Source organism: Thunnus albacares, chromosome 12 (assembly GCF_914725855.1).
Source record: "Thunnus albacares chromosome 12, fThuAlb1.1, whole genome shotgun sequence".
Classification (NCBI taxonomy): Eukaryota; Metazoa; Chordata; class Actinopteri; order Scombriformes; family Scombridae; genus Thunnus; species Thunnus albacares.
In genome coordinates this window covers 1,574,950-1,587,682 of record NC_058117.1, presented here as the reverse complement: position 1 = coordinate 1,587,682, position 12,733 = coordinate 1,574,950, and the positions used below count along the sequence as shown (strand labels likewise).

Here is a 12,733-nt window from a genome sequence, read left to right as displayed (position 1 = left end):
GCCTCAAATGCAGGCTATCAGTAGACGCTATAATTATCAACGTTCCCTAAATGCCTCACAGGCAGGCCATTGGCAGACACTACAATTTACCAATGGTCCCTAAACACTTCGCGCAGAATATCTGGAGACCACACTTCTGAGCTGAGCTGAAGTTGATTGGATGAACCCATTCAAAACGTGCCTGAGACATCCTGCACTGTCTTGAACATACATACAAAGTTCCTGCACGTGAGAAATGGGAATAGAGGTTAAACTTAAACTAAACTCAATTCATTCTCTACACTCTTCAATAACTTTCTAGTGGACAAAACGGTGTGCAGTAGGGAGGAGGTCCAAGGGCCACAGTGACTTGCTAGCACCCAGCCGGATCAGATAGCGACTTAGATGTTAGCTCAGCACCAACAGCAGTTCCCCAACTGCATTGTGGTTTGACCACTTCAATGAATTGTTGCGGCTTTTGTAGCTCCATAGATGAGAAAATGCTATTCCTGGAAAGGTTCTGCTGTCATGCAAGGGACAGCGAAACCTTGCTGCATTGCATAGCTTCGTTTGAACACTAACGGCAAGATTAGTTCATACACTTTATTGAAAGGATGCATTTGTACCGTAGCTTTAGTGAGGTACTTCAGGTACTTGGGAGGAGGCCCTGTCTAAGAAGCTGAAGTCAGGGAACAAAAGTCTCTGTCCATAGTAAACACAACAGATAATGTCACAGGCTGCACCTCTGCTTTGAGCTTTGAAGTATATACTGTCCAACTGTCTTCATCCTTGCATATTTCCCCCTGTTTCCCCCTGGTAGAATTCTCGCCTGCCACGCAGGAAGCCCGGGTTCGATTCCCGGCCAATGCAGCAGGGTTTCACTGTCCATTGCATGACAACCTTTCCAGGAATAGAATTACCTCAGCTATGGAGGATAACTACAAATACTGCAACAATTCACTGAAGCAGGCACACCACAAAGCAGATGGGGAGCTGCTGTTGGTGCTGAGCTAACATCTAATTTGCTATTTGGTTTGGCTGGCCAAGAGCTAGCAAGTCACTGTGGCTCCTGGAATTTCTCCTTACTGTACCTATCACTTTCCCCTGGCATTTCTTTCACCATTGCACACCATTTTGTCCACTACAAAGTTATTGAAGAGGGGAAATGCAGCTTACAAACTTGTCAAACTGTAAGTTAGCAAACTTGTTAGCTTCACTTGAACACTAACGGCAAGATTAGTTCATACACTTTATTGAAAGGATGCATTTTTACCATAGCTTTAGTGAGGTACTTCAGGTGCTTGGGAGGTGGCCCTGTCTAAGAAGCTGGCACAACATGATTTAGCCAAGTAGGACGTGTTCCTGGATCAACATTGCAATCAACCAATCACAGCCCTCTGACATCATCAGTGTGAGAACAGAGAAGAGTTCATCATCTAATTCTGGGAACGCTTATCTAAAAATGAAACATATCAAACTGTGGTAAGGAAACACTTCCAGAGAAAGCAAAGCTAGTCAAGATTAAATCTTCTCCTATTCTCTGGGCGTACTAGTTGTAATAAAGCATCTTAGACCAACCGGGTTTGACAAAAAAGACTATGGAGGACAAGAGGAATGTGATGTTTGTTTTACTGACATCACATTCCAGCATTTCAGGGTATTGGAGTTCCCATTCTTCATTAAAGAAGAATTAAAGAGCACTCTGTCCAGAGAAAACTGAGAGACTGATACGTGAGGTGGCTGAATCCACCACTTCCAGTTAAGTGATTTACTGATATCAATTTACCTAATACCAAGTTACCTTCACCTCCATCTCACTGCAGTGCAGCACTGCCTACCGCAGCTTTAAATGAAGCGCTAATTGATCACCATTGTCCCACAGTTTAATTCGCTACAGAGCTGGAGTATCTACAACAGCAACGGAAATTCAACTCAGAAAATCAACTTTTAAATCCTTGGGAAATTGTTTGAGCTTTTTCAACAATATTTGTGATGTGATGTGTTGAGTAAGTACACATATACATATTTCTTGTGTTGTATAAATCAAAATAGTTCCTGCTATTACTTTCTTAAAACTACCAAAGCTATTGGTGGTCTCTATCATATATTCTGCTCAAAATGTCTTTTTAAATGTTACTGTCACGTTAATCACCTCACACGTCTTGCAATTCCACATGGTCTTTTTTTTTAATTTATCTTAACCCAAACAGAATAAACTAAGAGTGCATTTCAAATAAACAGAAATCTTTCTTTTTTTCATATCCTGATCAGCAGTACTAACAGTTTGTGAACTGTTTGGAGGCAGAAACTGTCCATTCCTTGTATGAAGTGTGCAAACCGTTCACAAGACCACACTGCTGCCAAGTAGCAAACTCCTTCTCTATCTGTGAGTTTTGTTTCTCTGTCTCTGTAAGAGTGCATGAGCATTAGTGTGGTTCCCAAGCCGTAGCTGCTTGCATCTGCACTGACAACGGTTCGGCAGTTGGGGTTATAGTCGGCAAGTGCTGGTGCTGTTTAGAGCATAGCTTTGGCTTTTTGTAGTGGTTGGTCTTGGAGAGCCCCTTTAAGAACTTCCCCAGGTGGTTGATGAGTGTATTTGGCGTAGCTCCCTGACATTAGTCGGACTTGGCAACTCTGTGATTGCCCTCACTTTGTTTGTGTCAGGTTTTATGTCCCTGCACTGATTATGTATCCAAAGTAGTGTATCTCAGACTTGCCAAAGTGGCACTTTGCTTTGTTAATTTTCAAACCATACTGCTTGATGGTCCTTAAGACTGCATTCAAATGTAAGTTGTGTTCCTCCTCACTCCACCCAAACATCAGGATGTCCTCCATCACAACGACTCCCTTGTGATCCTTGAGCAGATCATCAGTCTCTGGAAAATTTCTGGAGCTGAAGAGATCCCAAACAGCAGGCGTCAAAAGCAAAACCTGACCATTGACGTCATGAACGTGATGAGCTTCTGGCTACTGGGGTCAAGAGGAATCTGCCAGAAGCAATGCACAGTGGTACCAGTTAACTTTGGAGTAATGTCCTCCAGGGTGTTGCCATACCAAAAGGCTCAGCATCTGGCTTTAGCTCAGTTTTGACTGGTTCACAGTTCAGTATCCCTACATCCCCATATATGTTGCTGAACACCTCTGTGTTGACTGCATCAATTCTCATTACAAGGCCCATTCTCTTGGCAACACACCTCCCTAGTAGGTTCTGTGTGAACGGCCCCTTCATGACTGTCAGTATGCATATTTTTGTCACTGCCTGGGCTGGTGGCACTGCATCTGGTTCTTATCAGCCAGGGGCTTTGTGGCTATCTATTGTGTGTACATTGAGAAATTATGGTGATGTTAGCCCTGGTATCTAATTTGAACTCGAATGGACTGCCACTTACCGGTAGTGTCACTCATCGCTCTTCATCTGAATCAGATTGCTCTATCACAGTAGTTTCTGTCTCTATCAAAGTCCCAAGGAAAATTGTCTCTCAAGGTGCCACTACCATTACCTCTTTCAACATTTTAGTTTTGCATGCAGCCTCAAAGTGCCCCGTTTTTTTACAATTTCTGCATCTTTTGTTGCATCATGGGCAGAGTTCACTTTTTTCATGCATTCTGTTGCACCGTGAACATGTGTTCTGTTTCGACTCACCATGTTTTTGTTTGTTCTGCCACTTGTGTCCATTATTGATCCTTTTCCCATTTGTCTGTTGCTGCATCTTGTGTCTTAGTAGAGTCACTGAAGCTCAGGCTCAAGCTGTAGTTTTTGAGAGACTTTGTTATCTTGAATGTCGATGACTACTCTATCCCTTATTTGCTCATCCTTGTTTATTGCAAACTCACAATGCTGAGCTAGCTCATACAGGCTCCTTACAAAGGCTCCGTTGGTCCAAAACCGTCTCCGTTCAGCATTCAGTCCGTCAATTCTGACACCATGTCACCTCACACATCTTGCAATTCCACACGGTCTTTGTTTTTCTTGAAAACTCACATCATATCCTTTTCTCTCTCTCTCTATCTCTCTCTCTCTCTCTCTATCAATCAATTAAATCAATCAATTTTTGTTTATATAGCGCCAAATCACAACAAAAAGTAATCTTAGGGTACTTTTCACATAGAGCAGGTCTAGACTGTACTCTTTAATTTACAGAGACCCAACAAATCCCCCATGATCAAACACTTGGCGACAGTAGTAAGGAAAAACTCCCCTTTAACGGGTAGAAACCTCAAGGTGGGCGGCCATCTGCCTCGACCGGTAGGGTTGAGAGAGATAAAAAAGGAGGGGGGAGGGAGAGGGGGTGGGGGAGGTGGGGTGAGACTCTCTCTCTTCTCCCAACATTTCAACCAGCACCATTAATATTTAACTCTTATTTTAGAGTTAACTTTATAAGGATCAGGATATCATCAGTGGTGTAGCTTAATCAGCAGTGAGCAAACAGTGAATTAACATCTGATAATGTAGCTCTGCTTGCAAACAAATCCAGGTCACCACTTGGTACATGCAGGAAGTCACAACAACTCATAAACATAAATGACTTAAATTCGCCTAATTGGTTGCACTTACAGTATGTCACTTTTTTCATAGACTGAAGCATCAGGCAATAAACCCTTAAAATGCTTTATCTACTGTATTTATTGAACTAAAAAACTTTTCACTAGCCACTTATACCAACTTATTGACCATCCCAACTAACCTAAAACACAAACTTTATTGAAATAAAACCTTATTCCAGACTTAGTTCACAGATTTTAAAATCTAAATATATATATATATATATATATAAAGATATATATATGCTCTATTGGGACAAGTATAGAGCAAGTAAACAGCACCTTATGTATACAACTTGTGTCTATAAACTTGCCATTGGGACTAAAGGCTGTAATAAAACAAAAAGAAATAATTCAATAAATATGTTGTAAAGCTTACAAAAGTTATATGTTTTAAACAGCTTTTTTGTTAAGAAATATATTGTTTGGCTTTTTTCCACAAATTTTGATCTTCTGAATATAGAATGTAGTCGAAATAATTAAAAGCAAACAAAAAACAAAACAAACAAAAAAAACGTATGCAGCAATAGCCAAACTTCCAACAAATATCTCCAACATGTGGAGACTATGTGATATATTGCAGCTGTAATATGTTAATGATGCCTGTGATCTCAGTATGGGAGCAGCAGCTTGGTTTACAGTGGAAGGAAATGTCGAATACTGGAGAATAAATCACCCATATTAATGTTATTTCTCATACAGTCTAGTGTTGCTGTGATGCTGCCACTGCAGCTCTAACGTATTATTTGCTGCCATCTAGTGGTTATAAAGACAAACAGCAGACTGTCGAAGGACACAAACCATATTTTATTAAAATACACATAATGAAAGCGTTTCCTTGGCATTTGGGCAGGTTTGACAGTTTAAAGCCTTCCGGTATTCATTTGTTGTTTAACAGGAAAATATAATAATTTCAAAAACTGACGCCTGTAGTCACGTGATCTCGCGACCCGGAAGAGAAACATTAGCTTTCAGTCAGCTGCTTGCTACCTACTGCTCCTTCAGTACCAGCCGTTAAGCCGTAAGTTATATGCTTGTGTTGTAGGACAGAAGAGCGAACTTCAGTATTAGTTTCCGATGTATTTTCTCCGTATTTCGTGTGTCTAACGGGCTTCGTTTAACAAGGAACCTCCTGTCTGTGTGCTGCTCTTTGTCGGAGGTGAGCAGTTTACCCAGGCTTACATTTGTCAAACCAACCACATTGTCCTTAAAGTATTTTCTCTTGTAAAAATGAAAAATACTGCTTGAAAACACCTAAGTTAAAGCATAAATCTTACCATTGTGTTGACGTATCAAATAAGTTTGAGTGCGGCGTCTTCTTCGCCTCGTTCTGATGCGTCAACCCGTGATGTGCTCATTACTGCCCCGTGAGGCTTAAAGGATAAAAACACCTAGTGTTACCTGACAGTAGGTAGTCTGATACACCTTACCGTACTAAACCTTACCTTGTCAAACGACACGAAGGTGAGATTTATGGGAGCCATCCGGAACTGCGTCGACCATAGACTTTATATACCTTCTATGGTGTCGACGCAGTGGAAGAGACAGTCCCAGTACCAAACAGGTGTACTTTTACTTTTTATACTTGAAAGGGTGCCACACTAATTTAGTATCACACTTGTGGGCTCACAAAAAGATGGTCCCGGAGATATCCTGACTTTTATAGTCCCTAGTATGAATCAAGCTTCAAAAACAGAAGATCCTACATATCCCACAATACAACTCAGTAGCATCTTTTTGTTCACCCCTGCCCGTCTGGTAAACACTCACATCATTAAAACTCCTCCACACCTCTAGTTTGTACTGGAGTTATAAGTTTCAATGTGTGGTACAAGTGCCATTTAGATTTCTTTATGTTCCAAATCCAGGTTGGTTAAGTAGTAAGTGCTCTCTGTTCTATGGAGGACCACAAGGGTCATGGAAATATTAATAAAGCATTTCTTTAATTAATAACTAATTGTGCAATTAAAAACAGAAACTAATACATTTACAAATCAATTAATTAATTAATCCATAAATAAAAAATATAAAGATCATTTACAAATGAAATAATTATCCATCAATATTTTTTTTTAATTAAAAAGGGATTTACAAAAATAACTGAAAAATATTAAGTAAGTACATCATTTAGAAATACATTAATGAATTCCTAAATAAAAAATGGAATTTCAAAATCTATTTGAAAATACAGTTTTAAAAAGAGAAATAAAGAACTGAATTCAAAAACTGAATTAAGAATACAGATTTTAATCAGGCATTTAAAAGGGCATTTCCATTTCTCATTTGCATTTCCATTTCCCTGCTGCTTTTCCTTTTTCCTATTCGCTATTGGAGTTGCTGAGTCATTTAGCCTCTCCATTTAGAATTTCTGTGACACTTTTGGTGCCTGCGCTGTTAAAACAAAGCAAATCAGTCTCCCCCGGAAGCTCCCCCTCCCATGAGTGGCTCCTGGCTTTTGTAATAAAAGCTCTGTTGAGTCTTGTCAGTACAAGCTTTCACATTATGTCCGTGGTTTGATTGTTTGTAGTGATACTCAGGCTTTATTCTAACAAATGTGGGCTGGCTACGTTGTTGCTGAGACATCACACACCGTTACCTCAGTAAAGATGAGTTAGCCCAGCTGTTAGCATTGCCCTTGTGTGACTTCACATTACTCAGCTAACTTTAATATCTGGCTATCATGAGATGTCTGTCAACAGTTTAATAAGCATGAACACATTTCAGGATTGTGTTGTTTCGGCAGCAGCTTGTAGATTTGCACTTGTTGCTCCCAGCACTTTGCAAACACTCCGTGGCCTTCCAGAGAGTTATGATGCTTACTGTTTCTTCTGTAAGTTACTGAGACCAACCAGCAGATTCAGGAGAGCTAGCGTTAGCTAGCACTTAAGCTGACTATTTTAAAGTTGTTTTTGTAAATCCCTTTTTAATTTGAACAATTTATTGATGAAAAATTATTTCATTTGTAAATTCTTTTTTAATTCTTCTTTTTATTGCCCATTAAAATATCAAATAATGAATTACTTTGTAATTTAGGATTTTTTATTTTTTATTAATTAATTGATTTGTGAACTAATTTATTAATTTCTGTTTTTACTTGTACAATTAATTATTAATTAAAGAAATGCTTTATTACTATTTCTGTGTCCCCTGTGGTCCTCCATACCATTGTGCCTATTGGCATTGTTGAGTTGTGTATTTACACTATCCCAAATGTTTCCAACAATGGTCAAACCCAGGGAAATCCATAATTTTAAAAGGTCCGTTTCATTTGGTTGCCTGTCAATGGCATCATATCTCCTTTGCTCATGTGTCTCCTTTGCTCATGGTTGTCTGTCAGAAGCTGTCATAAATTGACAGTTTTAAGCTACAGTTTTACAATACACTTTTTAGATCTTGGTCCTTCTCAATTATATCTTTTGACCGAATGAAGGATTTTAGTCATCGCATGTACGGATCTTAAGTTATCAGAGAAACAAGCTGGAGGATGGTAAACTTTTCTAGAGCGTAGGGACTGTGGCTTCTGTGTTTCAGTGACTCTCAGTGTTCATATGGGCTCACGACTGTTGTTTTAAGACACACTGTGAACGTATCCTTTAACTCTTTTACTCTCCCCTGTGCCTCATGTGCAGGGATGAGCTTGTGCCTGCTGGATGAGAAGAACTTCCATCAGTGCTGTCAGCTCCTCCTGCAGCAGTCAGATGAGCTGAGAGACGGCTGGAGCTGGGAACCAATCCAGGTGAGGAGGTCTGTACTGGTCATGGTTGGCAGACCCTGTCGCTTGTATTAATTCAAACAGAGTTGAAAGCCTGCTGTGGTCGAACAGTGACTGATGTGAGTATCTGGTCTGGATTCAGGGTTCAGAGGAGGGCTACCTGAGGAAGACTGCTGTCAGATCAGTCTTCATCGATGCAAGCACAAAGTGGGACCAGGAAGAATCCAGGTCAAACTCAGAAACTCACACTTCTTGTGACTCCAGGCCTGATCAGGAGAAGGAACAGGTGAACCACTGAGTGGGTTTTTTGTAGAATAACATGCAGACATCCATCTTATTTCATGTGCCTTGTTTTCCAGCGCTGTCTTGACCAAAAAAACACTGAATATCAGAAATTTGTCAGCACTTGTAACAGTCACATTACAACAAACCTTTAATTAAAATATGAAACTAATGACCTGCATAGATCTCTAGACCAGGGATGTCAGTTTTGGTTTATTTTGCTTTTGACAGACCAACACCCATTAACCAATAACTAACTGGTTCATTTTTAAGAAAAGCTGTGATGTGGCTTTCCTTTGTGAGAGCCATCAAGCAGTGGGTGGTCAGAGCTAGCTTGTCTGCTCTGGTTAGCTGAACTTTTAGCTCATCCTTCTTCTACTTAAAGTGTTTTTCAACGTATTTAGTCACAGTAGCTGTTGATGGCATAACATACTCAAGATCGAGGTACAAAACTAGGTCTTTCAATCCCTCGCCCTCTACCACAATGATTGTCAGCATATCAGTCTCAATCATTTGGCACACCAATTGGGTGATGGTGTTGGACCGGAGCGCATCACACTTTCTGCCTGTTCTTAATGTGGTACAGCACAGTGCTAGTACTTTTTTGGCCTGAATATAAAGCCGTTATTATAAGACCACCCACCACCTTTTTCAACAACTGTTTTTGGAAAAATAACGTTACTTTATTAATATAACTTACATCATAGTATAGTTACATACTCACAATCATTTTCTCCGGCAGTTAACATTTATAAGACTCGCTGTTTGTCTTTTTGAGCTCCTATTATCTGTGACAGTGGTATTTGGCATCTTGAGGTATTCCATTTCTGTAGTACAGATGTCGGAAGACACTTTGGACTCGTTTGCACTCGTCATGAATTTATTTCCTCCATGGCAGAAGAATACGTTACACAAGCCTTCAGAAACTCCTGCAGGATAAACTGGACCAATGAAAAACTTTTAGTGCTGACTGACTCTAACACACTCACTACAAACAGACTTTAAGACACTCACTAGTCCAGCGACATTAATGCTACAAACAAGCCATAATGCAGTGTTACATTGGTACTTTAACCATTCAAAAAGAATATCTGATGTTGTGAACATGTCATTGTCTAACCGTTAGCGGAGTGTGTATGCAAATGAACCTATAGACCAACATGTGTAACTGGTTAACTGTTGACATCCCTACTCTACACCTTTTAATAATGAAGGCATTCCATTTCCTTTTATGGGTCTAGAAGAAGAATAACTGCAGGCTTCTAAGCAGCCAAAGATAACACTGACAGATCTGATGCACAGTGAACTGTCTCTCCTCTACACAGTGTGCTCTGGCTGCTTCTGGTGATGCTGATATCATCAAAGGTGACATAGATGAAGATGATGATGAAGACAACGGCGTCTGTGTGGTGGCTGCAGGCAGCAGCCAGGTGCTTCAATATGAGTATCACATCCTGTACTCCTGCAGCTACAGCAGTCCTGTGCTCTATTTCAGAGCCTTCACTCTCGGTTAGTTACATGTGAGAGTCACTGCACACTCTTGTTACTCTGTTGCTGCTTTTGTGCTGCTGAATGCAGGAGAATCAGAATCCACTTATGCTGTTAGTATGTACAAGAAGTTGTTAGTTATACACAGTGCAGAGAAGAGATGTACAGGAAGATAAATATTGACCAGACAAACAGTTCAAACAAGACAAGGATAAGCAGAGAAACATATAGCTGTTATTTATTGGCTGGAGGAATGAGGTTTGGAGACATAAAACCAAAGATAAGTCAGATCCAAATTGTGACAGTAACTTCATTACCACATTACCTAGAAAGCATAGGGCTCAGGTTAGGGTATATTTACGAGAGTTTTATCTAAGATCTATCCAAGTTCTGACATATTTTGCCTTATGATCAATTTAGTCAGTAGATGACAGCCTAAACAATAGCTACATTTTCACTATGTGACATAGCACCTTTGCTTTTTTTTCTAAAAGATTGTTTTATTTCTTTGAATAGTTATTAATGTTTTAGAATGTTAATGGAAGTGGTCTTTGTCTCATGTGAGGTGGCCCACCTCTGCTATGAAACACATTTTTAAAGAGTAAGTTATCATCAGTATCTAATGAAAAGAACAGATTGTTGCAGCAGGATGGAGGTGTGGTAGCTCCGCTGTCATGCCAGTATTATGTGAGGATGTCCTGTACTGTATCTGTATCTGTTCTGTCTGACTTTTTTGTCACATCATCTTCGTCATGTGTCTCTCTCTGTCAGAGGGGAAGAGCCTGTCTTTAGAGGAGGTGTGGAGCTCTGTGCATCCGAACTTCAGGCTTCGACTCCAGCACAGTCCTCTGAATACCATCACCCAGCAGGTAACACTTGCAGCTTTGTTACAGGACTGAGAGCTCCCTGAACTGTAACTTATTTACTGTACGTCTTCTCTCTGTCTTCATCTGTCTGTCTGTCTGTCTGTCTGTCTGTCTGTCTGTCTGTCTGTCAGGAGCATCCCCTGCTAGGTCAGCCTTTCTTTATGCTCCACCCCTGTAGAACAGAGGATTTCATGAGGCCTGTGCTGCAGGCGGCTCAGGAACAACACAGGTAGGATCATGTTCCACTCACTTCCCCCGAAAATCTAATGATGTAGCTGAAATTCATTTGTGTTTTCCTGTCTGTCAGGGCCTGAAAAAATTTCACGCAAGTTAGAGCAGTTGCATTAAGTTAACACTAGTTTTACAACTACATTCTTGCAACAACCAATCAAAACGAGGATATAGTATCTTATGCGTCAGTGAATAAAGAAACCAAACACAATACAGTATTGTCGGATACCTGTCATATATATATTACTCTGTTTGTGTGTGTGTGTGTGTGTGTGTGTGTGTGTGTGTGTGTGTGTGTGTGTGTGTGGACAGGCCAGTGAACTATGTGTTGACGTGGCTCAGTGTAGTGGGTCCTCTGGTGGGTTTGGACATTCCTCTGAAGTACTCCATCCAGCTCCATCATGCAACCTCACCCGGCAGCTCCAAGCCAGACTGAGACTCCAGCTGCTCTGCTTCACTTTCTATCATCATGACTGTGGGGGTCAATAGGAGCCCGAAGCTCATTGTAGCCCCAGAGCCCTGGGCCCCTGCAGGTCAATCCAGCTGCCATGCTCGGCATCATAGTGTGTACTTACAGTACTTTTTCTGTACCTGTTGTCTTCATCTGTTTTTAATGACAGGGATATACAAAGGACAAAACAAACACTAAATGCCAGCACAATGCCAAATGTGCATATCCTGTACAGATCATGTAAACTGAAGACATCTCATTGAGTAAATTATTTGTACAACATCTGTGGAAGCTATGTGTACTCTATGTATTTACACAGTTTAAAGCTAATCGTTGTCCATTATGCAACTTACACAATTGTGATGTGTAACTTGAGGCCTCTAGTGCACATATTCTGAGAATGGACTTTAGAGTGATGAGGGAGACGGAGGAGAGAACTTTTAACAAGATAATTGAAAATATATAATATAATATAATATAATATAATATAATATAATATACAATAATCATTAGATAATATATAGATATATAAAGATATTCAGTTTTGTTATACTGTATACTGTACTGAGAACAACCCTGTGCAATATCACTAAATTGTTAAATGATTCAAAATTGTATCATTGTATCTTGTTACAATAATTGTAATAAATTTAAGGTGGAGTGTAGAGTATTTGATATTATTTGTAATTAAAAACAGGTTAGATAGATTAAATTGAAAATACAGGCCTCAAAGGACAACCTCAATACAACAAAAGCGAGTACACCTGTGACGTCCAAAAGGACCAGTGTCAAGGATTTAGTGGCATCTAGCAGTGAGGTTGCAGATTGCAACCAACCCCTCCCCTTCCAAGCGTGTAGAAGAACCTACAGTGGCTGCAAAACTCGCAAAAAATGGAAAAGGCCCTCTCTAGAGCCAGCGTTTGGTTTGTCTGTTCTGGGCTACTGTAGAAATGGTGCAATATGGCGGCCTCTGTAGAAGAGGACCCACTCCCTATGTAGCTATAAAGGGCTGATTCTAAGGTAATAAAAATGCAATTCTTATTTTCAGGTGATTATACACTAATTAAAACATACTTATGAATATTCCATCTCTGCCAATAGATCCCCCTGAGGCCGTATTCAGACCAAATCAGGTGGTGCAGCAAAAACGACAGTCCTCTCATTCATTTGAATGGGGTTAGT

General features: G+C 40.2%; 2 protein-coding genes across 3 annotated transcripts in view; both read left to right on the top strand.

Moving 5' to 3' along the window:
* The window catches only part of LOC122993909 (choline transporter-like protein 5-A), a 59,812-nt gene extending 53,701 nt beyond the window's left edge, over positions 1-6,111 (top strand). The window contains exon 23 of the mRNA XM_044368363.1: positions 5,798-6,111. The gene's annotated coding sequence lies outside the window, so the exon portion shown is untranslated. The remainder of the gene's footprint in view (positions 1-5,797) is intronic.
* Positions 5,439-11,833, top strand: atg10 (ATG10 autophagy related 10 homolog (S. cerevisiae)). Of its 2 annotated transcripts, none has more exons than XM_044368365.1 (7): positions 5,439-5,542; positions 8,151-8,257; positions 8,376-8,519; positions 9,841-10,024; positions 10,775-10,872; positions 11,001-11,098; positions 11,413-11,833. In XM_044368365.1, the coding sequence occupies exons 2-7, from the start codon at positions 8,153-8,155 to the stop codon at positions 11,534-11,536; spliced, it is 753 nt and encodes a 250-aa protein (XP_044224300.1). In that variant the 5' UTR covers positions 5,439-5,542; positions 8,151-8,152; the 3' UTR covers positions 11,537-11,833. The 2 variants fall into 2 exon arrangements, with proteins under 2 accessions (XP_044224300.1, XP_044224301.1); XM_044368366.1 differs by having other exon boundaries at positions 5,468-5,680.
* The last annotated feature ends 900 nt before the right edge of the window (positions 11,834-12,733 follow it).

Excerpts from the sequence above, each read along its gene's own strand:
- atg10 (XM_044368365.1), top strand. The coding sequence starts at position 8,153 with ATGAGCTTGTGCCTGCTGGATGAGAAGAACTTCCATCAGTGCTGTCAG. Across the intron at positions 8,520-9,840 it reads CTGATCAGGAGAAGGAACAG|TGTGCTCTGGCTGCTTCTGG; the intron begins GTGAACCACTGA and ends TCCTCTACACAG. Across the intron at positions 11,099-11,412 it reads GCGGCTCAGGAACAACACAG|GCCAGTGAACTATGTGTTGA; the intron begins GTAGGATCATGT and ends GTGTGTGGACAG.